Source organism: Nomascus leucogenys, chromosome 7b, assembly GCF_006542625.1.
Source record: "Nomascus leucogenys isolate Asia chromosome 7b, Asia_NLE_v1, whole genome shotgun sequence".
Classification (NCBI taxonomy): Eukaryota; Metazoa; Chordata; class Mammalia; order Primates; family Hylobatidae; genus Nomascus; species Nomascus leucogenys.
Genome location: NC_044387.1, coordinates 32,812,934 through 32,839,026, shown reverse-complemented (window position 1 = coordinate 32,839,026; position 26,093 = coordinate 32,812,934). Strand labels below are relative to the sequence as shown.

At 40.2% G+C, this 26,093-nt stretch overlaps 1 protein-coding gene across 2 annotated transcripts in view; it reads left to right on the top strand.

The window, feature by feature from the left end:
• Window positions 1–24,669, top strand: part of SPATA5 (spermatogenesis associated 5) — a 381,760-nt gene extending 357,091 nt beyond the window's left edge. For both annotated transcript variants that reach the window (XM_030815733.1, XM_030815732.1), the window contains exon 16: window positions 23,834–24,669. In XM_030815733.1, coding sequence (XP_030671593.1) covers window positions 23,834–24,010 — 177 coding nt within the window. In that variant the 3' untranslated portion in view covers window positions 24,011–24,669. The remainder of the gene's footprint in view (window positions 1–23,833) is intronic.
• Window positions 24,670–26,093: the final 1,424 nt, after the last annotated feature.

The following is a 26,093-nucleotide window of genomic DNA, read 5'->3' as shown; positions in this document are numbered from 1 at the left end:
TCACTGCTTGTTACTGGTCTGTTTGAGATTTCTATTTCTTCTTGATTCAAGTTTGGCAGATTGTATGTTTCCAGGAATTTATCCATTTCCTCTAGATTTTCTTGTTTGTGTGTATAGGGGTGTTCATAGTAGTCTCGAGTGATCTTTTGTATTTCTGTAGTATCAGTTGTAATGACTCCATTTTTATTTCTGACTGAGCTTATTTGCATCTCCCCTCTTCTTGGTTAATCTAGCTAGTGATCTATCAATTTCGTTTATATTTTCAAAGAACCAATGTTTCATTTCATTGATTCCTTTTATTGTTTTGTCTATTTCTATCAATTTTATTTAGTTCTGCTCTCATCTTTGCTATTTCTTTTCTTCTGCTAGGTTTGAGTTTGGTTTGTTCTTGTTTCTGTAGTTCCTTGAGGTGTGATGTTAGCTTGTCAATTTGTGATCTTCGTGTCTTTTTAATGTAGTCATTTAATTCCTCTTAGCATTGCTTTTGCTGTATCCCAGAGATTTTGATAATGTATCACTATCACATTCATTTCAAAATTTTAAAAATTTTTTTATCTTGACTTCATTGTCGACCTGAAGATAATTCAGGAGCAGGTTGTTTAATTCCCATGTCTACATCTATACAGTTTTGAGAGTTCTTCTTAGACTAGGTTTCTAGTTTTATTCCTCTGTGGTCTGAGAAGATACTTGATATGATTTCAGTTTTCAAAAATGTATTGAGACTTATTTGTGGCCTATTATATGGTCTGTTTGGAAATGTTCCACATGCTGATGAGAAGAACTGTACATTCTTCAGTTTTTGGGGTAGAATATTCTATAAATATCTATTAGATCCATTTGTTTTAGAGTCCAGTTTTAAGTCAGGTGTGTTTTATGGACTTTCTGCCTCAATGATCTGTCTACTGCTGTCGGTGGAGTGTTGAAGTCTCCCACTATTATTATATTGCTCTCTGTCTTTTCTTAGGTCTAAGAGCATTTGTTTTATGAATCTGGGAGCCCTGGAGTTAGGTGCATATTTATTTAGGATTGTTATATCTTCCTGTGGAACTGATCCCTTTATCATTATATAATGACCCTCTTTGGGTTTTTTTGTTTTTGTTTCATTTTTACTATTATTGATTTAAACTGTTTAATCTGATATAAGAATGGCTATTACTGCTTGCTTTTGGTTTCATTTGCATGGAATATTTTTTTCATCCCCTTACCTTGAGTCTATAAGAATCTTTACGAGTTAGGTGGGTCCCTTGAAGACAGGAGATATTTGGCTTGTGTTTCTTTATCCATTCCACCAGTCAGTATCTTTTAAGTGGGGCATTTAGATCCACTATTTAGGCCCATATTCAACTTAATATTGATATGTGAGGTACAGTTCTAATGATCATTTTGATTGTTACCTAGTTGTTTTGTTTTCTTCATTATGTTACTGTTTTATAAGCTCTGAGTTTTATGCTATCAAATGTTTTTATACTGGCGCATATTGACCTTTCATTTTGAAATTTAGAACTCCTTTTAGCATCTCTTGTAGGGCTGGTCAAGTGGTGACAAATTCCCTCAGCATTTGCTTGTCTGGGAAAGTTTCTCTCTCATTTATGAAAATTAGTTTTGCAGGATAGAAAATTCTTGGCTCCCCATGGGAGAAGCCCCAGCTGTGTCTACAGTGATGGGCTGACAGTTATTCTGTTTTTGAGGAGATTAAAGATAGGACACCAATCTTTTCTGGCTTATAAGGTTTCTGCTGAGAAATCTCCTGTTAGTCTGATAGGTTTTCCGTTATCTTTCCTTTCAAGTTATCTGATGCTTTTGTCTCACTGCTCTTAGAATTCCTTCATTCACACTGACATTAGATAGCCTGATGAATATATGCCTTGCTGATGTCCTTTTCGCAATGAATCTCCTAGGAGTTCTTCGAGCTTCTTGTATTTGGATGTCTAAGTCTCTAACAAGACCAGGGAAGTTTCCCTCAATTATTCCCTCAGATAGGTTTTCTGAATGATTTGCTTTTCTTCTCTCTCAGGAACACTTATGATTCTTAGGTTTGGATGTTTTATATAATCTCATATTTCTTGGAGACTTTGTTCATTTCTTTTAATTCTTGTTTCATTATCTTTTTCTGATTTGGTTGATTCAAAAGTGTTCTCTTCAAGCTCTGACATCCTTTCTTCTACTTGATCTAGTCTATTTTTAAAACTTTGCATTGTATTTTGTAATTCCCAAAATATGTCTTTCATTTTTAGAAGTTCTGTTTTTTCTTTAAAATATGTCTTTTTAGAAAACTTTCCATTCATATTCTAAATTGTTATTGTGATTTCTTTATGTTGGTTTTCAATTTTCTCTTGGATCTCATTGAGCAACTTAATAGTCAGCATTTTGAATTTTTTTATCTGGCATTTCAAAGATTTTGTTTTGGTTTGGATCTATTGCTGGGAGGTTAGTGAGATCTTTGGAGGGTGTTGTAGAACTGTGCTTTTTATATTGCAGAATTATTTTTCTGGTTCCTTATCATTTGGGTAGACTACTTTTTCTTACCATTTTTGAATTTATTTTTTATTCTGCTGGGTTAAAAAAAATTCCCCTTGAGAATGTGACTTTAATGTGTGCAGTATCGTCACCTAGCTTAGGCTCTGAGTGCTTGCAGTGGCAAAGACTTTCCAAGTTCCTTGGTTATAAAACATCTTTGTGCAGTGGCTTTCTCATATGCTGGTTGTAGTACCAGTGTGCTGGGTGTGTGAACAGGTTCACTGTCTCGTGGGGCTGGAATGGCAGAGGTCCCATGAAGCTTACCTCATTCTCTGGTGGTGTGTACTTTTCAATTTTTTTCCCATAATATTTTTCACTGAGTTGAACAGTTCAGCTTTCAGGCCAGTAGGAGGTACCCACAGGTAAAAACCAGCTGCAGCTTAAGCAGATGGATATGTGCAATACCCCAGTGGTGGACAGAAGTCCCAGCCTTGACAGAAGCAACTGGGGGAGCTCTCCTTGAAAGGCACTGAGGTCTTTGCAGGAGAAAGGGAGGGAGCCACCTCAGCTCCTCTTCCAGACCAGCACGAAAGCAGTCTACCTCCCTGTCACACTCCTGTCGCAATGTTCTGGATATTCAGATCAGACAACGCACTTCTGTGGATCTGCAGAAATGCTGACATTCATGTAGAGAGGGATTGTGACCCTACCCCAAAGTGCTCCAGAAAGGCCATCCATAGGTGCACCCAAGCCAAGCTCCTGTGGAGGAGTCCCAGCCACGTCTGCAGTGATAGGCAAAGGGTAGAAGTCCCCTTCTCCAGGTCCCTTCACGAGCACTGGGGCTGCCCAACTGCTGGGGTAGAACAACAGTCTTTCCACCACTTAGCCCAGCACTGCATCTGTGCCTCTGCTGAAAGAAAATTCCCATAAGCAGAAAGTTCTAGGACTCAAAGGCTGCACTCTAATTAATTTTGTCCCACAGGGCGCTCCCTTGATATGGTACCCTTTCCCTTCCCCCAGGAGTGACAGTCCCTTAGGGTAAGACTGCTGTAAATACTGCTGCTTCTCTAGGTATAGCCACCCTGTGGGGGCTGCCACAATCCAGGCTGGTGCTGGGGAATGTCTACAAGGGATTCAGTGATGTGACGATACAAGGGTTGAAGGATCCTGAGCAGAACAAAGTCCCACAACCTATGTGCACAAATATGGCAGCTGCTACTACAGCTCAGGCCTAGGGCAAGAGGGAAGGGACATTGTGCAAACAAGGCAGTGCCCTCAAGAAGTCCCCAAATCACAATCCACTCCTGTACTTGTGCTCACAAGTGCAGAGACACTCTGCCTGAGTTCAAATGCCAGCAGTCTGCCACAAGCCCTAGAGATGCTGAGAGCACTCCCACCTACCCTTTCCAAAGATTACTAAGCCTCCCAGGGTTTGCCCTCTGCCAGCTTCTTGTAAAATAAAGCACACTTTATTTTGTGTGTGTATCATAGATTCTTCCAGTGAACTCTGTGATAGGCTCTAGCACTCTCCCCTTAACACTCCATTTGGGCTATGATTATTCACCCATAGCTTTGGTTCTTCCTTCTGAGGAGAATTGGTCACCCGTGTCTCTTATCAGCAAGCTGGAGAAGTTCTCTGATGCCACAGGCTGTGGACAGGTCTGCAGGATGTGCAGTGGCTTGGGCTCTGCTCTTAGCTTCAGAGGGGAGTGATGTTGCGTGGAGCTGAACTGAACTTCCTCTGGTCTCCCAAAAGCAAGTGCAAGCACCAGCTCTGAGGAGGGTGGCAGGGGAGCAACATAGACTCTGTAAGATTTCTTTGGTTTTAAATAGCCCTAGTGTGGCTCAGTGAGTGAGAACTCACTGAATATGGTTCTCAGATGCCAGCTATAGAAGTAATGTGCTGGGCACATGAACAGGCTCACCATTAAGTTTTTATCTAATGTGTTTATACTTAGGATGAGGCCAAGGACAAAGTACAACCATCAAAGAATCCCTTCTAAACCTATCTTTACCCATTAGTTAACCCCATCTAGACAGGATTGTAATTTCTAAGTATTCACATGATCCCAGGTAAATCAACATCAAAACCAGGAGACTTAGTCAGATTAAATGGTATGAGGCAAAGAAAAAGGGGCATATTTCCAGTGTGTTGAAGCCAACATGCCTGGGAGTATAGTGTATCACTGAAACACTACACTCTGAAACACTGAGTTAGTAGGGCAGGCAGTTTTCAAATCAAGATGACACATCTAACGTTGAACACTGTGGATTGTAAGTACCCAACCTGAGCTAAAGAAGAATATTTCACAGTTATTTGCATAGGAGTGATACTTAAAAGACATGAGAGTAAATTCATTCTTTGAGAGATTATAGGTAAAGACTAAAAACCGGGGGCCAAGGATAATACATCATATGTCTATGGCATGTAAGTATATGATCTTAGGAGAATTAGAAGCTAGTCCTAGCACATTATCATGTACATGAAAAGTTGATGTAAGAGAACCATACTGGTTTGCAGCACCTATATAAATACAATCATCCTAATTTTCCTATTATCACTTCCTTAAGCCCATGATTGCTGCTTCTGACAGTTTAGAAGCTGTGTCTGAGCTGATCTTAGTCCCATGACCAGCCCCATTAGCACTGCTACCGCCTTTACCATTACAACAGAGTATTGGCAGCAGTGGTGATCACCAGAAGACTGAGTGTGAGTCAGCTCCGTTAGCCAAGCTTAGGAGAAAAGGCAGGTCAGTTCGATAGCATGAAGCCGCTTGGAGATGTGGAAAGGTAGAGCTGTGACTAGAGCTGGCAGAGGCATAAGCCTTGGAAGGCTGGTTGGGGCAAGGTGGAAAATGGGAAGAACAGAAGCAGGTAAAGAAGCCAGAAAAGGCAAAATTTTACCAGGTTCTTTCCTCTTTACTGGAATTTGAATTTTGTCCTACTTGCCTGTCTTGAGACTTTGACTGACATAAATAAATCTTAAGACAAAAAGGGAACAAAAGACTGAAAACAGCTCAGATATCTTTCACCTGAAACTGGGTTAAATAAACTATGCTCCTATAAAAGGAATGAGAAATAGCTCTCTATATAGCTGCGAAGTTGTTTCTAGGATAAATTGTTAAGTGAAAAAGACAAAGCAGAGCCAGACGCCGTGGCTCACGCCTGTAATCTCAACTTTTTGAGGCCAAGGTGGGCAGATCATTTGAAACCAGGAGTCTGAGAAAGTTGAGAAACAGAAAGTTCTAGGACTCAGAGCCTGCACTCTACCAAACAGGGTGAAAACCTGCCAGCATGGCGAAACCCTGTCTCTACCAAATATACAAAATTAGCCAGGCATGGTGATGCGTGCCTGTAGTCCCAGCTATTCGGGAGGCTGAAGTGGGAGGATGGCTTGAGCCCAAGAGATCAAGGCTGCAGTGAGCCAGGATCACACCACCTCACCAGCTGAGCACAATCTTGTCTCAAAAGCAAAACAAAACAAAAAAAGATAAAGCAGAGAAAAGCATGAATACTATGCTAACATTTTTCGGGAAGGTGGCAGGAGAGGTGGGAAAGTGTCCCTTTATCAATATATCCCAGCTAATGAATGAAGAAGGAATAACAGAAATAGGATAGCATCATTTTGCAGCCCTTCATGAATCAAAAGACCTGGACGATCATAAGTGGCTACTAACACATGAAAAGAAGAGCAGCCATACATTATGTGTGCATCTCAGCAATACCTATGAAGTATTTGTTCAAAAAAAAAAAATCAAACCTGAAACTCCTCAAGCCTCTAGATCTTAATACAAGTTAATAAGAAATACAGGGGGCAGGAGATGTTAAATAACACCAGAGGGATGCAGGAAGCAAAATAAGGAATATGGGAGACTGGATAGGATATATAATTCTGTTTCTTGAACATAAATTTTAAGGGAAAAGAGAAAGAGAAATCCCTTAGATATGAGATATAGTAACTAAATGTAATGTGTCACACCTATTCTGATCCTAATTCAAACCAACCATCTGTGAAATATACTGACTGGTAAATGTGAACACTAAATACTGATAATATTAAGGAAACGTAGCTAATTTTAATGTGGCATAAAAGTGTTACAGTGTATCTTTAGAAATACACTGAAATATTTATGGGTTAAATATTGTGATTCTGAGATTTGCCTCAAAAAAATCAGTGCAGTGTTGGAGACAGGATTACAGTGTAGATGAAACAAGATTGGCCATGAGTTGGTCATTGTTAAAGCTGGGTAGCAGGCGAGTGATTTCACTGTATACTGTTCTCCGTACTATTGTATGTGTTTGAATTTTCTATCGTTAAAAAATATTAAGAAGAAAACAAATAGCATTATCTTTTCCCTAAGTGTTCACAATCTCCTCTGTCTCCCCTTTCTCCTATTTTCTAAGGAGAAAGAATTGAGCAAGTTTACGAAGTGGGGTGGAGCTGTTGTGAAAGATACTTCAAATCATTTTTTAGCTACTCAGAATTATAGCATGAAGTCAAAGTTCTCTAGGCTTGAAATGCTGTATACCTCATTCTTCCCCTCCTTAAGCCCTGTCAACACACATTTCCAGTTATACGTACAATTTTGATTGACTGTAGGGACTATCTTCAAATAACATTTCCATAAACTTCCAAACTGAACCGCTCCAGATTGGAGTTTTGTAATCTATTAGCCATTCATGACCCCTCCCCCACCCACAAAAAAAGTTGTTTTTGTTTGCTTTCTCTTCTGGTTTTCATTTAGACTTCTTTCTTTGCCAATAGATTTAACACAAAGATAGCATTTTCTAACTTTGACCATAATCCATACTGGAATCATCATTCAAAAATAATGGCTTAATTGTTCCTACAAATTTCATAATCATTTTCAAAGAAGTTGATTGGTGGCCCTTGAGGCTTTTCAATTTTATCCTATTTTGGATGATATCTGTGGCCTGGAAATCAGTCATATAGCCCAAAATGTTACCTAGACTACTAATGAACAGCATGGTCTAAGAAAATGGCAACTAGAGGCTTGGCGTGGTGGGTCACGCCTGTAATCCCAGCACTTTGGGAGGCCGAGGCCGGCAGATCACGAGGTCAGGAGATTGAGACCATCCTGGCTAACGGTGAAACCCTGTCTCTACTAAAAATACAAAAAATTAGCCGGGTGTGGTGGTGGGCGCCTGTAGTCCCAGCTACTCGGGAGGCTGAGGCAGGAGAATGGTGCGAACTCCAGAGGCGGAGCTTGCAGTGAGCCGAGATTGTGCCACTGCACTCCAGCCTGGGGGACAGAGTGAGACTCCATCTCAAAAAAAAAAAAAAAAGAGAAAATGGCAACTAGAAACAGCAGCCCCATTGTAGCATGCTGAACACCTTTTTTTGGAAGCATGCACCACTGAGCAGGAATTCCAAAATGGCACCTTTACAATAGTAGATTTTGAGGCATTGTGTTGCCAAGACAGAAAGAGAGGAAGCAGTGTATAAGCACCACAAATTTACATATACATAGAAAAGGATAGAGGGCAGTTTTTACATCCTCTCTCTGATTTCCTCCACCAACCAACAATAGGCCTGACTCAGATTACCTATCCAGCCCTCCTAAGGATCTTCACTTCCTCCCCCTAGAAAACTACAGAGTTGCTGTATTGTCAGTGTGAAAACACACACACACACACAAACACACACACTTGATTTGGTGCATAGGAAGTGACCTAATTCAATTTGTCCTCATCATAGTGACAACTAGACTGAGCCAATCAGAGACTTTCTGTAGGGTTTTGATTACTGGAATTGAGAAAATGAGGGCTTTCTGGTGGGTGAAGCTGTGAGATGTAAAACACAGCAACTGTGCCTGGTCATGTGAAGCCAAAGTACAGAGAGAAGCAGAGACAAAAACTATGGAGACAGAATCCCGATGGCATAAAACTATGGAGACAGAATCCCGATGGCATCCCAGGCCCTGCTTCCAGCTGGTCTGCTGAGGCCAGCCACACTGCTTTCTTTAAGTTCAGTTTGACCCAATAATATCATTACAATAAATTACTCCTTTTGGATTCAAATTAGCTTTCCATCCCTAGCAGTTCAGCCCTAATATACAGCAGATGTCACAACTGATTGCACATATTTGGAGAAACAGGAGTAGCTGAGACAGAATTTAGTCTACCTTGCTCAGAGACATTCACAGATAGTGTGAAAACTACTCATGAGTCCCCTTTGCTTAAAGTTACCCCAGTCATGTTTATTACAGCACGTAAAGGTACATAGCCTTAAAGTCTTTTCAGGACTTGGGATTTTTCTTAAAGAAAACAAATCAAGAGTGTTCATTAAAAGATTGATATAAAAAATTAATAATTCTGAAGTTAACCCAAAACTTAATGTAATCTTCCATTGGAACATTTGTTGATGTGTGTGGGGGTTTTAGATTCCACAAATATTATTAAAATGACCAATCAGCAGAAAGATGTTTTAAAATATTTTGTTTCAGCATGTAAAATCTCGTTTTATTACAGAATTCTTTTGTTAAAGGCACAGCTATGCCAGGTTGCTGCCAGAGTGGTAGGATCATAACAGCCCAGTTAATTTTAAAAGATTCACAAGTGGTAGGCCTTGGAACTACTGATGGCAACATGTACATCACATTTTAGTATAATGCTTAAACTTACACCACATCTTGTGAATTTATATGCATCTGCAAATGTGTGTGTGTGTGTGTGTGTGTGTGTGTCTGTGCACACATGCATATAGATACACATATATTTATTTCAAAGAGAAGAGAGTTGGGAAGTAGGACAGACTTGTGAAGTAATTAAGAATATCTACTGGCTCTCACATTCTTCAGTGTAACTTAAAATGTGTACAAAAGATATGTTGAATACACTGTGTCAAAACTGGTCTGGTTTTATTTCCAGTTAGATGCCAGCATGCTAAAATGGAAATGCTTGCTACCAAGGTGTAGCTTGTCTAAAGTTTAGTGATTAGATCTCCAAATGAAAAAGTACAGCCTAAAGAGGAAATGCTTGGCACTTGTTTCAATTATCTCCTCTTTACAACATTATAGGGTGCTTTCATGTGTATGTATTACCATTCATAATAGAGAGTACATTGACTAAGATTGCAAAATAGTTTCCATTGTATCATAATCCCCTTGTGTCCAGTTGACTCACATCTCTGAAAAATTTCTGCTCAGTTACAAATGTCTGCTGGTCTCTTTCCAATGATACTTTGTTTATTTGATGGTTGGAAATCTGAAGAAAGTTCACTTAGTTAAAATGGTGATGTAAAGTATATGAGTACAGTCCTAAAATTTACTAAATGTACATACTCAAATTTACTCAACTTTCGGTCTTCAGATTTTAAAAACTAGATGAATAATCTATCCTTTAAAAATTCACCATTAGTTCTTCAAGTATACCAACTGCTGCATTTCCAGTACCAAAAAACCTTATCAAGTGATAATTTAATTACACCTTTTACATGAAATTTTAAAACATGATTTATTCATGATCAACAACATTAGTTTCATCATACTTAGATCAACAGTAGTTTCATCTGCCCTTCTTTTTCTACAACTCTTTGCATATCTGTGGCCTGCTATTTATTACAGCCTTTCTCATAATTTTTAGTGTAGGCTTAACAAGCATATAGTTTTAAATCTTTCCTTAGGAGACTTTCCGGCTTTTCTCATTGCTGAACTCGACACAAACCTTATTCTCTTATTAGCATTCTCGCAAAGGAGTTTAGGTAATAATAGTTAAGAAAGAATGTTTAAGTTTGATATACACTAAATAATAGACAATGATCAGAAGAGGAAAAAAAATGCGTGGGTATTTTAGTTAAGGTTTTCAAAACCTGAATCATCTTTATTCTCCACCTTGGCCTGAACAAAGAATAACTATAATGAAAATTTGGCCTATGTGGCTTTTACACGTATGTGTTATTTCCTTCTGTTACATCACATATATAATTTTTTGTTGTTGTTAAAATGCAACAGCTGGATCTCGGTATTGGCTTTCAGATCAGTAAAATCAGAAGTTGCCCTTTCTTTGTTTCCTTTTTAGTGGACCTGCAGGAAATAGAGTTCAGAGTGTACCTCACTCCTTATAAGACAACAGCCCATATAATTTTGCAGATAAGGAAACAACTTCAGTTTCTAAATAACCAGTATATAGCATTGTTATCAAACATCAAAACCTGTATGCATTTAAATTCACTCACAGGTTAAATGAAATTACACGTAGTTAATACATGCCACTTGTAAAGTCTAATCTTATCTTGGGAACTTGGATTTTGCATTCCTTAACTAGTATGCTTAAATTTTCAGTTGTATTATCCTATCTTTTTTTTTTAGTAGATGAAAATAAGACACAGGTCTTTAGGTTTCTCTTCATGTCGATAAAGATCTAAACAAGCATTTAGTTATACTTAGGAGCAGCTGTTGAAATTTTCTAGGGTACAAGAGGAGGATCTAACAAAATAAAACCCACTCACCTCTAGCATGATTACCTCCATTTTGTATTTTCTGTACTCCCCAACTGTGATAATTCCAGCCAAACTGTATTCTGGCCTAAGTCATCTGGAAAGGGGAAAGCAGGTATTATTATGAAGCATTCAGAGGATTTAAGAAGATTTGAAATATAGTTACTATAGAGCAGTGATTCCTAACCCCTTTTTGGTTTTGGATCCTTTTTAGACTATAATGAAAGTTTTGAACCTTCTCTATAGAAAAATATATAATATGTATACATGGGTATATGTTTTCATAAGTTTCAATGTATTCTTAGATCCATCTAGATATCCATAGACTGTCAGTTAAGAATCTTTACTATATGGCCAACAAACACACAAAATTAGTGAAATACCAATTGAAATAGTATCTAGTTCATGTAACAAAGATTGCTTTATTATTTGAAATTAAAACAAAATAATGTAATATGAGCTTCTAAATAAATGGCTTATAAACAACATAAGTATTACAAGTCAGAGGAAGCAGAGACCACCTTAAAAATATAAAAATAAAGAAGATACGTGAGTGTATACTGGGTATTTTCAGAATATCTTATGTAATTGGGATGATGTGATTTCACCTCATTTACATCCATATTTATTTATATGCTAGATGGGAAAAAAAAGAACTTTCTTCCAAAAAGCATACCACTGTCAGTGAGTATGACACGCATAAAATAAGTGTAATATAAATAATTGTATTTTCTTCTCACTCTGTGTTATGTGCTAATGGTATACTTATTGGTTATTCACGAGGACCTATCTTCACCTGCCCCTTAGCTAGCTACAGATTGTCAAGTCATTTTTTCCCCCTGTTTAACACAGATAGCCATTAACACCATGCCATCTTCTTTAAATGTAAAATCATTTAGGGATGCCAAGCAAATCTGCTGATTAGCTCAGGCCAGCTTACACCAGATAGGAGAATGGGAAAGTAGTGAAAGACACGCATTACAGATTAAGTCTGGGTATAAGAGAAGTCTCTAACAACCCACCCCCACCAAATGTGCCACACAAGTGCTCAGAGAGACCAGAGTCCCAAACTAGACTACCCAGGTGAAACTACAGAGTTTCACAGGAGGCAGCTTTATGTGTGTGTCAGTGGGGCAAGATGTGAGGGCTGGCAGTAAAGAAGTCTGACAGATGAGGAAACATGGGGAATATTAAAACCAGTTTAACACACTTGCCCACACCTTCCCCCGAGCCGCCTTCTCCCAAGCTCACAGAGCACCAGCAAGGAGGTTGAGACACTCTAGACTTGGGGAGGAGTCCTGAAGTTTTTCAGGAACTTTGCTTGCTTTCTTCTCCCAAGGACATCCCCTGTCCTCCTCTCCTCTTTGCCTAGGGCCAACCTCAAGCTCTCCCATCACATGAGTGCTTTTACCCAAAGTGTGGTGCCTCTTCCAGAGCTGTCAGCTTTCTGGCTATAGCTTGGACATCAGCCCCACAAGGGCCCACAAATACAAACCTCAACATAGGATGACTTACTGTGCCTGATAGGTTTTTGCCTTTTTAGTCCGTAGTAGACAATTATCTTGACTATAATTGTCCCAACAGGAGCTGCCTCTGTGTGTGTGTATATGTGTGCGTATTTTTTTTCTAAGGCAAAAACTAGTTTATATCTTTGTTCAAAGATGACCTTAGCAGGAGACCTTTTTTTTTGGAGTTGATCAGTAGGTCAAGCCATGTGCTAACATGGTATGTCTGGGAAGCAGAGCAGGACCAAGGCTGCAGGGCCTTTATGGAATTTCTGTGCTAGGAAGGGAGATAGACATTTAACACAAATATCTGTGTATCTTGACAATTGCAATATGGCCAGAAAGTACAGGCACCTATGGGACTATACTGATCCTAAAACAAGCAAGCATGAGGAGGCAGTGAGGTCACCTCTAGGAATGCCTCCTCAATGGAAACATTTGCACTGAACCTTGAAGAGTAGGTAGATGAGCCAGTGCTTTTGCACACCTTGTTCCATGAAAGCAAGACTGTTTTTTTACTGTTGTATTCCCCAGTGCCTGCTTCCTTGCAGGTGATCAATAAAGATTTCTTGAATAAATGAAAGAATAAGGGGCTCCCAACATCTGTTTGCTCTCTTATCCCTCTCCTTCCCTACCACAGTGGTTCCTGTTCTCTCCATTCCCATACCAATTGGTATGTTATTTTTAAAACTAAAAATACTCTGTTTTATCTTATTATTATTCAATTAAAGTTAGAAACATTTAAAATCCCTACAGATGCAAATACTAGAACAATGAAATAAAAGCTCAAGATCTTTTCTGCCCCAAAGCTCTGTGGAATAATCCATTTTATAAATTTTTAAAAAACAGAAACTATTTGGAAGGCTGAAGCAAGAGGATTGCTCCAGCCCAGGAGTTCATGACCAGCCTGGGCAACATTGCAAGACCCTGTCTCCTAAAACAAATAACTAAATACAATTTTAAAAAGGAAAAACTAGGCTTCACCATGCAAGTTTATAATGAAAGGTTATACACTGAATATATACTTTAGCTATATATTTCGAAGACCTGAAGATAACGTTAAGACCGGGCATGGTGGCTCACGCCTATAGTCCCAACACTTGGGAGGCCAGCTGGGGAGGACCACTTGAGGCCAGGAGTGAGAGACCAGCCTGGACAACATGGTAAGACTTCATCTCTATAAAACATAAAAAAGCCAAGCGTGGTGGCACACACCTGTAGTCTCAGCTACTTGGGAGGCTGAGGCTGGAGGATCACTTGAGCCCAGGAGGTCAAGACTGCAGTGACCCATGTTCAAACTACTGCATTCCAGCCTAGGTGACAGAGAGCAACCCTGTCTTTAACAAAAACAAACAAACAAAACCAGCTTTGAATCAGCAAAATTAAGCAACCAAGTGTGTTCTCCTTCTCTAATGTCATTAAGCTTTGAGTGTGTCTTTACAGAAATTTTTATTTTCTTATGTATGGCATCCTAGATTGTATGACTTTAACATAATCCCAGATGGATTAATTATCATGAAGCCTATTTTGCAGACGATTCAAGAGAATTTAGTCCAAGAGCAAAAGTTAGGTAATTCCTTAAATCTGAAATCTGTCCTCGAAATACTCCTCTACTCACCGCTTAAATGGTTTTCAGTGAAGTGGCATTTTAAAAATAAGTGCTGCTTGCTTTACCTCTGAATTCCCTTCTCCAATGCCATTTTACTCTCTGAGCTGCTTTCTTGGCAGTTTGGGGCACCCCTTGCTGTTTGTGCCTGTGATAGTCTGACTTCCATCTGCCGCTCTGTAGCCAGGAGCCTGCTGTGCTCCCTTCAGTCACATCTTTCATGCCTGGCCATTCAAGCACCTTTCATCAGGTCTCAATGGGCCTGGGTAAAGGGCCCTCCCCCTGCATCCACATGAGCACATAATCTCCCAGGTAGCCTCCTCGTTGAAGCACCTCCAGTGCATGTGTTCGCAAACAGCAGGACATCACTCTCTACTGGGTTCCTAATCCCTCAGACACACAGAGGAAGGAGGTCGCAAGGCTGTGAAAGTGAAAAGAAAAGCGAGGGGGCGGGTGAGCAGAGGGAACACAATGTCAGCGCCTGGGCCCTCCAGCGGCTGCACCACAATCATCGCCAGCTGCAGCCCAATTAAGCTCAACAGGTCACAGGTGTTCCAGACAGAAGATGCTTTTAACAAAACCACTTTCTTGAAAATACCTAAGACTTTTTAAAGCACTGCAGCCCATTTCTTTTGGTAGATTCTTTAAAGCTATTTAGTACCCTTGAAATACAAAAAAGCTGAGAAGCACATTTCGGCCTCAGTGGAAGGCGCGCTTGCTTCATGCAAAACAGCAGGGGCAGCAGCCAGGCTGCCGTGACCGAGCCCAGAGACAACATCTCTGCCAATGCGTGGATTCAGTGTGCAGCTGCAGAAAAAGAACGTGAGGGTGTCTTCCTCCCCCAGCTTGGTCCCGTCTGATACCGTAGCCTGAACTGTGCAGTTCACTCACTCACACAAGAAATTGCTGCATAGCCATGACCTTGTGTGTACTCTTAAATTACAATCTTTAGGATGCACTTGTAGTTTTCCTATGAACTTTTAAGCAGCCCTGCCACATGCTGGTTAAACTAGGTGCATAAATTCAGCTATCAGGAGTTACTTTTCATCTTCTGACACATTTTAAAGTGCTGGCTTCATTTTCTCCACAGATCCAAGTGTTCCCTGTGCCTGCCGGAAGTGTGGGGAGGGGATGACAGGATCCAAGCAGAATTTAGGTAGTTGTTTAAGTCACATTCGGACCTTTGTTACCCTTCCACCTTTCTTTGAGGATATCGATAATCTCTGAGAGGCAGTTAAGAATGTAGTGGGGAAGGTCAAGTTAGAATTTCGGCATCCCTATTGGAAGGGAGCGGTTCTTAGTTCCCCTACTCCCCAGGTGCACTTACAGCAGCATCCCTTCTTCCCACGCCTGCGTGCCACTCTCATGGGTATGTTTGCCTGTTGTCATTATTGTAACCTGTTTACAGCCAATAGCAAAGACATGCTGACACTACCCAGGTCTTATCTGGAAATGGAAGCAACTGCTTAAATTTACAATTGGGTTTCTAATCTGTCAGCGCACCAGAAAAGCCCCTAGTACTACTGTGAAACTGAAAAGAACATGGGAAGAGTTAAAGCACAGCGGGAATGAATACCCAGAATAGGGCCCAACGTTTTCAGCTTTTCCTTCCTGTTGGTTAGTTTTTGGTAAACAGTCTTTGCCTTGACTGTTACTCTTTATCACGTCATTTTTTAAAATTATTACTGCTTGCTTAGAAACCATGTTGGTTTTAATTTTCACAATACGCCTGTTTCTGTTTTGCTAAGCTGAGCCACCTGTTTAAACTCTTCTTGTCTCATGAATTGGGAGAAAGAACCGTAGGCAATGTATAAGAGGTTTCATTTTTTTCCACAGTGAAGTAAGACATTGTTCTTATTCTTCATGGCATTCAGAATTCTGCACAATTGCCTCTTTTGCCCTTTTGCATTTAAAAGTGAGGTAATTAGATTTCCCAAGGTTCAATGGTCAAGAGCCTTCTCATCCCGCAGAGTTGCTTCCCTACACTGCTCACAAGTGGAGCTGTCTTGCGTAATCCAGTTATTGCTATATTGTTGTTATAAAGGAACTGCTTTTTCAGAGAGCTAGCATAGCATGAAACTTTATGCTTACATGTCCCTTTGCTTTCATTGCTAACTTTTTCCTCCACATTTGAAACTAATTACTATTTTATTCGGTGTCTATGAGGATTTCTAAACATTTTCGTTAAAGATCTTTTCCTACGTCTTAGGAATTCATTTCAAATATGCCTAAATCCTTCACATTGTGAGATCCTGCCTTTGTTGTTTTATGGTTTTGTCAGATATTCAATCGTCAGATCTATTATTACTACTGAACAAATGGAAACAAAATTTGTGACATGTTGGCACCAAATAAATTAGTGTCATAGCCACTGAAACAAAGGCATGTCTTCGTCTAGCTCTGACAGTGAGATCTTGGGCCCACTCTGCTAGTTTTTTGTCTCATTTTCTCATTTTCACAAACAGATAATGTTTTTACCTTTGCAAAAAGGTGCATATATATTCTAAAGCTTGGATATCAATTTTTTTTTCTTTTTTTTTTTTCTGAGATGGGGCTTCACTCTTGTTGCCCAAGCCAGAGTGCAATGGCACGATCTTGGCTGACTACAACCTCTGCCTCCCAGGTTCAAGTGATTCTCCTGCCTCAGCCTCCCAAGTAGCTGGGATTACAGGCATGCACCACCACGCCTGGCTAATTTTTTGTATTTGTAGTAGAAACGGGGTTTCGCCATGTTGACCAGGCTGGTCGGGTATCAATTTTTTAGTCAAAACTGAATAAGATGAAATACTCAGATTTATAGAGCCAGCCAAAACGTTTTTGTTTTTACAGCCTAATAGCAAAAGCAATCTTGCTGGTAGTTGGCTAATAATTCATTTCTATGATGTAGTCTGCAGCCTATGGGGGAAGAGGACAAGATGGTGAAGGGATTAGGAGAAAGCTTCCAAAATCCTTTTTGCCAAAGAAGTTAAGGAGCTTGAGCGACCCAGGTTTTCTCTCTAAACGGGTTAGTTTAACATTCCAGACAGTCTGTGATTCAAACTCGTCTATTCACCTATACATGTACTCAGCAGAGTTCTTTATGGCCTCATAGGAAAAATTCAGCTGAATTCCCCCATCACTGAAACTGTTCCAGACTTCATCTACTTTTGCTTTTTGTTTTTTAGAGACAGAGTCTTGCAGTGTTGCCCAGCGTGGCCTTGAACTCCTGGGTTCAGATGATCCTCCCATCTCAGCCTCCTAAGTAGCATGACTACAGGCCCACACCACTACACCCAGCTCCATCTGCGTTTTGAATGTGATGCCAGCAGAGTGATGAGCTTTGTGGTGGTCCCTGGGTTCAGTGTAGATACACACACACACACAAACACACACATACTTATGTCATTAGGTTTTCCCATAAACTTTATAGCTAGTAATGAGAAAGGTCCTAGTTTAAATTGAAGGGTTTTTTTCCCTCAGTTTCTGTAGTATTCATTCCTAAATAGAGAGATATGTTGACAGATTTATCTGAAAAGACCTCATTTTTCCAAAGCTTAACACAAGAAAGGAAAATCCCATAGTCTTAGGTTAGTTTCATCAAGTGAGACAATAAATTGCCATTTGCATAATATTCTTTTTTTAGCAAAGATTCCATTCTAATCCTCCAAAACAATATACAGTCATGCACCACACAATGACATTTCAGTCAACAATGGACCAGATACATAATGGTGGTCCCATAAGATTATTATATTTTTGCTGTATCTTTTCTATGTTTAGATACACAAATACTTACGCTGTGGTACAGGTGTGTAGTGTAGGAGCAATAGGATAGACCCTATAGCCTAGTATGGAATGGGCTATTACCATCTAGATTTGTGTAAGGACAGTCTATCTACACAACAGTGAAAGCACCTAACAATGCACTTCTCAGAACGTATCCCTGTTGTTGAGCAACACATGACTATATGTTACTGCACTGTTTGTAAATTTTCTGAAGTCGTGCTCAATTCCAGTGCAGTTGTTTTTTCTATGACAATACAACAAAGAAGCTCCTGTTCCTGCGGGATACATTTTGATACCTAAGAAAGCATCTCTCAGAAATAACAAAAGCATGGTTGTATTCTTGCTAGAATTTCTAATTTATGTTAGAAATTAGTTCTACAGAAAGAACTAAATGCAGAGTAGTGCTCCAAACTGAAAACATAGCTTGAGATGAACATATATCACAGTATTAAACAATTTTAGTTATTTACTTTCTCTTCATTCTAAGAACTTAAGAAGACCTGACAACATCTAGATCAGGGGTTCCCACCCCCAGGCCATGCACCAGTACTGATCCGTGGCATGTCAGGAACCAGGCCGCACAGTAGGAGGTGAGCAGTGGGCAAGTGAGCATGACCACCTGAGCTCCACCTCCTGTCAGATCAGCGGCAGCATTCGGTTCTCATAGGCGTGGGAACCCTATTGTGAACTGTGCGTGTGAGGGATCCAGGTTGTGCACTTCTTATGAGAGTCTAATGCCTGATGATCTGAGGTGGAACGGATTCATCCTGAAACCACCCACACTCCTCTACCCGCTGTCCGTGGAAAAATTGTCTTCCACAAAACCAGTCCCTGGTGCTAAAAAGGTTGGGGACTGCTTATCTAGATCATATGAAACATAAGTAACTAAAAATACTGTAGATTGGCCAAATCTGGGAAAGATGCACATAGCGTGCATCTTTTTGAAAATGTAGTTGTAGTTAAGTAACTATTCAGTTCAGCAAACATACCTTGACTATTTATATAACCAGAGCACAAGTAAGTGCTTTGGCTGCTACCACTATTGCTGTCCTTTGACCCATTAAACACACTGGCCTTCCTTCTGTCTCTCAGGTCCTCTCCCCATCTTCTCAGAAACACAAGGAATATGTCTATATGTCTGTCTATTCCTTGTGTTTCTGTCCTCCACCCCCTTCCTGTTTCTATTTTGGAATAGGGGAGAGCAAAAGTAAAAAGCTATGCTAATAAGCAAGAGCCATAATGTGTCCTGATTGAGTTGTTTGGCATCTCCCAAATTGTGTGCCAAAGATCACCATTAAACCATTTATAGATATTCTGCCGGAAATAGGAGGGGAAGAGTTCTATGGGAAACAATGAGTGTCATAGTCCATTCTGGCTGCTATAACAAAATAACTTAGACTGGGCAATTTTTAAATAATACCGATTTATTGCTCACACTTCTGAAAACTGGGAAGTCCAAGATCAAGGCACAAACAGATTTGGTGTCTGATGAGGGCCTATTCCTCATAGACATACCTTCTAGCTGTGTCCTCACATGGTGGAAGGGGCCAACCAGCTCCATCAATCTTCTTTTATAAGGGTACTAATTCTGTCAGTGAATACAGAACCCTCACAACCTAATCACCTCCCAAAGACCTCACTTCTTAATACTAGTAGCATTGGAGATTGTTTCAACATATAAATTTTGGAGAAAAACATTCAGACCATTGCATTGGGTTAAAGAAAATCAAACTGACCATCATTAGAAGCCTTTGTAAAACCTTTAAAATTCTATTGTGCACCATGGGGAACAGAATATATACAGGTTGAGTATCACTAATCTGAAATCCACAGTGCTCCAAAATTCAAAACTTTTGAGTACCAACATAACACACAAAGGAAATGCTCACTGGAGCATTTTGGATTTCAAATTTTCAGATTACAAATGTTCAACCAATAAGTAGAATGCAGATATTCCAAAATCTGTAACATGTCTGGTCCCAAGCATTTCAGATAAGGAATACTCAACCTGTATAGTGTTGCCCAAAACTTATTTGACCATGGAACACTTCTCCTGAACAGACACTGATTTCTTAAGGGAAATGCTGGCATAGATCATGAGAAGAGCAGGAGAGCTGCACTTTTCTTGGGAGGTATTATATCATATCTTGGAACTCATACCACAGTAAGTGGCTCCCAGAGCAAATAGAAACCAGCCATCATGGACATCCTAAGAATACATCTGTTTCCAAATCTACCTTTTTATTCGGGGTAGGAGAAAAGAACCAATAATCCAGTCAATGCTTTTGCTTTTGGAATTTCTACTGAGAAGCCTTTTCATGAGGAAAAAATACAAGGAACTTTTAGGAGTGGCGCTCTGTCAGCTGCTTCTGCATCAGCTGCTTGTGGATTTGGTTTAGAGCTTTAGAGAGGACTGGCATTGACTAGCTTTCACTGTCATTGTGGCCCACATGACTTTGAAAACACTGTCATTGTTAATTTTAGTTATATTTGATGGTAGAATTATTCTTTTAAAAAAAATTCTCCATTCTGTCTACTGAGGCTAGTTCAATATAATGCGTGTTTTCTTTCTTCCCACCTTGCTGCTTCTCTACTCATTTTATTCCTTTTCCTTACCTGTATGCATGTCTCAGTTTTGTTCTTCACACTTTGGTTTCCAAAGCTGTAACTTATTCCTTCTCTCCACACTAAAGCCCTTTCCATTTGCCTCCCTGAAAGTACTTCTAATACCATGGCACACACGGCATTTAACTTACATGCATCCAGTACTGGTTTGTGAGCAGGGGAAGACAGGTGCTGTATCTTAGACATGCCTGGATCTTCCACCTGGCTTAATATCGTTATCGCACAGAGTAGCTATTCAGTGGATGTTGATTGATGAAAGAATGACTGGCTAATTATCTGTAGTGTCCTGGTTACATTTCCCTCAGTTACTGGCGGAATATTGCTAAGTAAATGTGATAGGAAAGTAAGAGTGGCAGAAGAAGACAACTTTATTGACTAGTTCTTCAGAGCATCCTTTATAAATAGAAAGAAACAGAGTAATGTTTATTGAAGCAAATGTTGAATTCAGGCAGTGTTTCTCCCGCCCTAGGACATACAGACAGCTGCACTCCTTCCTCTACACAGAAGACACGTTCATATTGAGGTCCTTGAGTACCCATGTTTCTCTTTTCATTAACTCTCAGAAGTTCTCTAGGTCATCACTATCTAATCTAGCCATTAGTGATCTAGTCAAAACTCTGTCCAAGTTTTCTGTATCTCACAGTTTCGTAGTTCTCCAAGCTAGATGGAATTGTTTATTAAGAGTCAGGGGAGTACTAAATATAGTAGGGAAATTTTTCCCAAATGTTGACATATATACTAGAGGCCCCAAGTTACAAACATCCACATTTCAGGTGGTCACTACTTCTCTGACCATAACTGATCACTGATACCCGCTTTGTCATTACCATGTAAGCTACCACAAAACAACAATTTATAGTTCATAGAAAAATCTATAGAAGCAGGCCGGGCTCCGGGGCTCACACCTGTAATCCCAGCACTTTGAGAGGCCAAGGCGGGCGGATCATGAGGTCAGGAGATCGAGACCACCCTGGCTAATATGGTGAAACCCCATCTCTACTAAAAATACAAAAAACTAGCTGGGCGTGGTGGCACGCACCTGTAGTCCCAGCTACTCAGGAGGCTGAGGCAGAATAATCGCTTGAACCCGGGAGGCGGAGGTTGCAGTGAGCCAAGATTGCGCCACTGCACTCCAGCCTGGTGACAGAATGAGACTCTGTCTCAAAAAAAAAAAAAGAGAGAGAGAGAGAGAGAAAATCTATAGAAGCAAATGTGAAGGAAAGAAAGTGGATCTGCAAAGAGGAATGCCCAGGGGAACTGACCCTAAGGACAGCCTTCTAGGCCCTAATGATATAACATTTCCCACTACCTATATTTATTTACCGTGCTGTGTTAGGCTCCCTGAGGTTCCAGTGATTACAGGAGTACAACCATTTCTTCTTCTGCCAGTTCGATGACTGTGTGTTGAGAGTGAAAGCCTATCTGACAATTGGTTCCCTTCCTCGGATGTGCCAGCGGGGCAAACCACCCATCTGGTCATGTGAATCAAAACCCAGAAACTTTGAGAGGTTCCAGGCAGCCTTTTGGTTACCTCTCTTTTTTCAACCCTGCTCTTTTTCCAACCCCCACCCTGGCCACCATGGTACACATGCTCATCTGGCCACTCTATTGGATGTGTTTCCATCAGACTTTACATATACCCCTATTAGCAAGATCACTGCACTGTGCAAAAACAGGGAGATATCAGTCATATAGCAAATGAAATAGTACAGTAATTAATATTTGTCCACTCACATAGTAGGTGCTCAATAAATGTTTCCAACCATTATGTGCCAGGCTCTATATTCTCTGAGGGAGTCTCAGCTATGAGGGGTGGGGGAGGTATGCAGGAGAGAGAAAGAGAGCTCCGCCACCTGGCAGGAAATGTAGTGCTCTTTGCCTCTTCCAGTGATTCTTCAGACTTTTTAGCCTTGTAACCATTGCTTCAAATTCTTGTCCAGATGAAAGAAGTGCTGCTCAGAGGGTTGTGGGTGGGGACTCTTCCCACCTGGTCCCTTCACCTCCTTTTGTAGAGATCTCCAAGGTCCCCTTAGAACACAGTGGAACCATCAGATAGCCAGTTTACCATGCTAGGCATTTCACAGGCTTTTACTGTGCTTATTAATTATCACATTCTTGTTTTCAAAAGAGCTCTTTTTGCACCAGAACATGTGATAAAGTGGTTTTACTAATCCCTTGAAGTTTTGTTTTTTCCTTCAACAAGATGATAGCCACCCTCTTTTTTCAGAAAAACATTAACATGCATAACCACTATAGTTAACTTCAGCGCTCATTAATGAAGCCCAGAACTAATAGTTACATTGTCGTAATTTGACAAAGCCATCTAAATCTATGCATGTTTTTGAAAGCTCCCTAAACATGCTGCTAAATCCCCTAAAAAGCTACTAAACTGCTTTGGCAGCCATTAGCCCAGCATAAGCAGAGGAACTCTTTTCAGTGAGTGAACAAACAGAGAAAATACGCTGAATGGCTGGACAAATGTGTTTCAGCTGGCCCTTTCATTTACCGATATAAGGGTGCAGTCAATATCAATCACTGTTTTCCCTGTTGCCCTGAAAATCACAATATCTCTTTTCATCCCACAAGCTCTTTTCACTACCATAATGTGTCTTTAGAATGACACTGGCATCAGCCTGCTTCCGCTGTCTGAAGTCCAGAGAGCTTAAAAACACATTTCGGGATTCTTGAACCTTCCTCCCCTTCCGTTTTCCTACTGCCTCCTCCCTCCTCCCTCTGCATCCATTCCGCCCCCTCCCCAGATTCTTTTCAATTCTTCCAGCTTTCCTGGCTGAGTAAACAGCATTCACTTCTCTGTTCTAATGCAGCTCTCCAAAGTAAATGTTGACAACCCTATCTGATATTCCTGAGATTTAAGAACTCATTAAAGAGATACACATAAAGAAATGCTTTTACATGTTGGTAATACATCAAAGGTTGAAAGGAATGTGGAAACTCTGTGCTATGACACGGTGTGTTGATGAGCAGGGCCTCACTCTGTATCAGAATATCTCCCCCCTCTGCCCTCCCTTGACCGTTGGCTCCCGCCTCCCCCCACCACATAGACACATGCATCCTTTGCCATCCCTTGTTAAAAGTATGTGCGTGCACAGCTACCTATGCTTACAGTTAAGGGCAAATGCCCTTAAAAGCAAATGCCACTTCTTAGATATCTTTTGGCACTCCTGGTTCTGAGTACTTAATATGTTGCTTTGGGATGAAGGAAAGAACAGAATGCTCTGTATATGATTACCTTTTATCCTTTTGAAAACTTGAGTGGACTAATTCTTGCAGATAAATTTTAGCAATGGGCATTTAGTTATAGAAGGTACCACAGATGAATATTTGGAATATTATGTTTCTAAAAGAGTACTGATTGTTTTCTACCTCCTTTTATTTACTTATTTTTTAAAATTTCAGATTGTAGCCATCTGCAGAGAGGCAGCTCTTCTGGCTCTGGAAGAAGACATTCAAGCCAATCTCATCATGAAAAGACATTTCACTCAGGCCTTAAGCACTGTGACACCTAGAATTCCTGAGTCATTGAGACGTTTTTATGAAAATTATCAAGAGAGTAGTGGGCTGCATACACTCTGAGAAAATATATATATTCAAGATGCTGAAAATCCTTTCCAGAGAAAATTTGTTTCTTTTTAAAATTTTTTGAGAGTGTTAAAAAAAATTTTACTAGGCAAAATGTTTGAAGTATGTTCAGTAGAATTTAGGGGCTTTGGTTCTTACAGATTTTCAAGTCATGTAAGTACAGTGAAAATATCTCTGAGCATAAGTTTCAATCAGTTTTACCTGGAAATTTGTGGTGCAGTTTAAAAAACAAATGTTTAGCTTTTTCATTTGCGACCTAGTCTGTTCATCCCATGAAGTGATTTCTTTTTCCAGAATCTGAGTGTCTTTCTAAAATGCCAGACGTGTTGGCATCAATTTTATACAGGGATATAAAAAAATGTATGTGGATAAATTTTTTGTAATCTTTATTTTTGAAGGCCGGCCAGTAAAATGGCCCAATGTGCCAGCCAGGCTTATGTGGCCTTGTTTTCAAATATGCATATATATCTTATCATTAAAATTCATATATGCATTTTTGCTTTAGCCTTTTTAATCTCTACCTATGGCCAAAAAAAATTTTTTGAGAGATATTTTGTATAATACAATGCCCTTTGAAAGTGTAAGCCCACTCTAAGCCTAGAGCAGTAGGCTTGGGTTTTTTTGTTGTTGTTGTTTTGTCTTTTTTTTTTTTTTTTTTTGAGACAGAGTCTCACTCTGTCGCCTAAGCTGGAGTGCAGTGGCACGATCTCAGCTCACTGCAACCTCCGCCTCCTGAGTTCAAGCAGTTCTCCTGCCTCAACCTCCTGAGTAGCTGGGACTACAGGTGTGCACCACCACACGCAGCTAATTTTTATATTTTTAGTAGAGACAAGGTTTCACCATGTTGGCCAGGCTGGTCTCCAACTGCTGGCCTCAGGTGATCCACCCACCTGAGCCTCCCAAAGTGCTGGGATTACAGGCGTGAGCCACCATACCTGGAGGGGTTTTGTGTTTTTTGTTTTTGTTTTGTTTTCATAAAATGCTATTAATAAATCATATGAAGCATACATATTTTTACTTATACATATTTTCAGGGTACCAGTAAACTTTTTAGTTCAAAGATAGGCCAAATTGTACTTTTTTTTTTTATGAGACAGAGTCTCGCTGCTCTGTCGACCAGGCTGGAGTGCAGTGGCATGATCTAGGCTCACTGCAAGCTCTGCCTCCTGGGTTTACTTACACCATTCTCCTGCCTCAGCCTCCTGAGTAGCTGGGACTACAGGTGCCCACCACCATGCCCGGCTAATTTTTTTTTTTTTTTTTGTACTTTTATTAGAGACGGGGTTTCACCCTGTTAGCCAGGATGATCTCGATCTCCTGACCTTGTGATCCGCCCGCCTCAGCCTCCCAAAGTGCTGGGATTACAGGCGTGAGCTACCGCACCCGGCCGCCAAATTGTAATCTTAAGCATATTATGTTGCATTCTAAATATGTATATTTATGCTTCTTGTTATTTATCCTCAGGATTTATCCACACTTCATTACTTCATAAATACTCTTGAAAAAGCTTTCAAAAAGTGATTCTCTGACTTCAGATCAGAAACTGGCAATGGGAAGAATGTGCACTTAAACTTGATCACTGTAGATCTTTGAAAATTCCTGGAAAGACAAATCAGACAAGAAATACCTGATTATCAAAATAATGGGCTATACAGTTTTGTGGTGGCATACATTCCTTGTTTGTTTGTTTGTTTGTTTGTTTGTTTAGAGATAGGGTCTTGTGTCACCCAGGCTGTAATGCAGTGGCACAGTCATAGCTCACTGCACCTTCAAACTCCTGGAGCTCAGGTGATCCTCCTGACTCAGCCTCCTGAGTAGCTAGGACAACAGGTGCACACCGCCATGTCGGGCTAATTTTTTTTTTTAAACAGAGAGACGGTCTTGCTGTGTTGCCCAGGCTGGTCTCCAACTCCTGGCCTCAGGTGACCCTCCTGCCTCAGCTTCCCAAAGTGCTGAGATTACAGGTGTGAGCCACCATGCCCACCCTGTGGTGACATATATTCTGAAGTCACATCTCAAATATTTCATCCTCAAATATATTTACATCCTCAAAAATATCAGATTTTCAAGACAACAC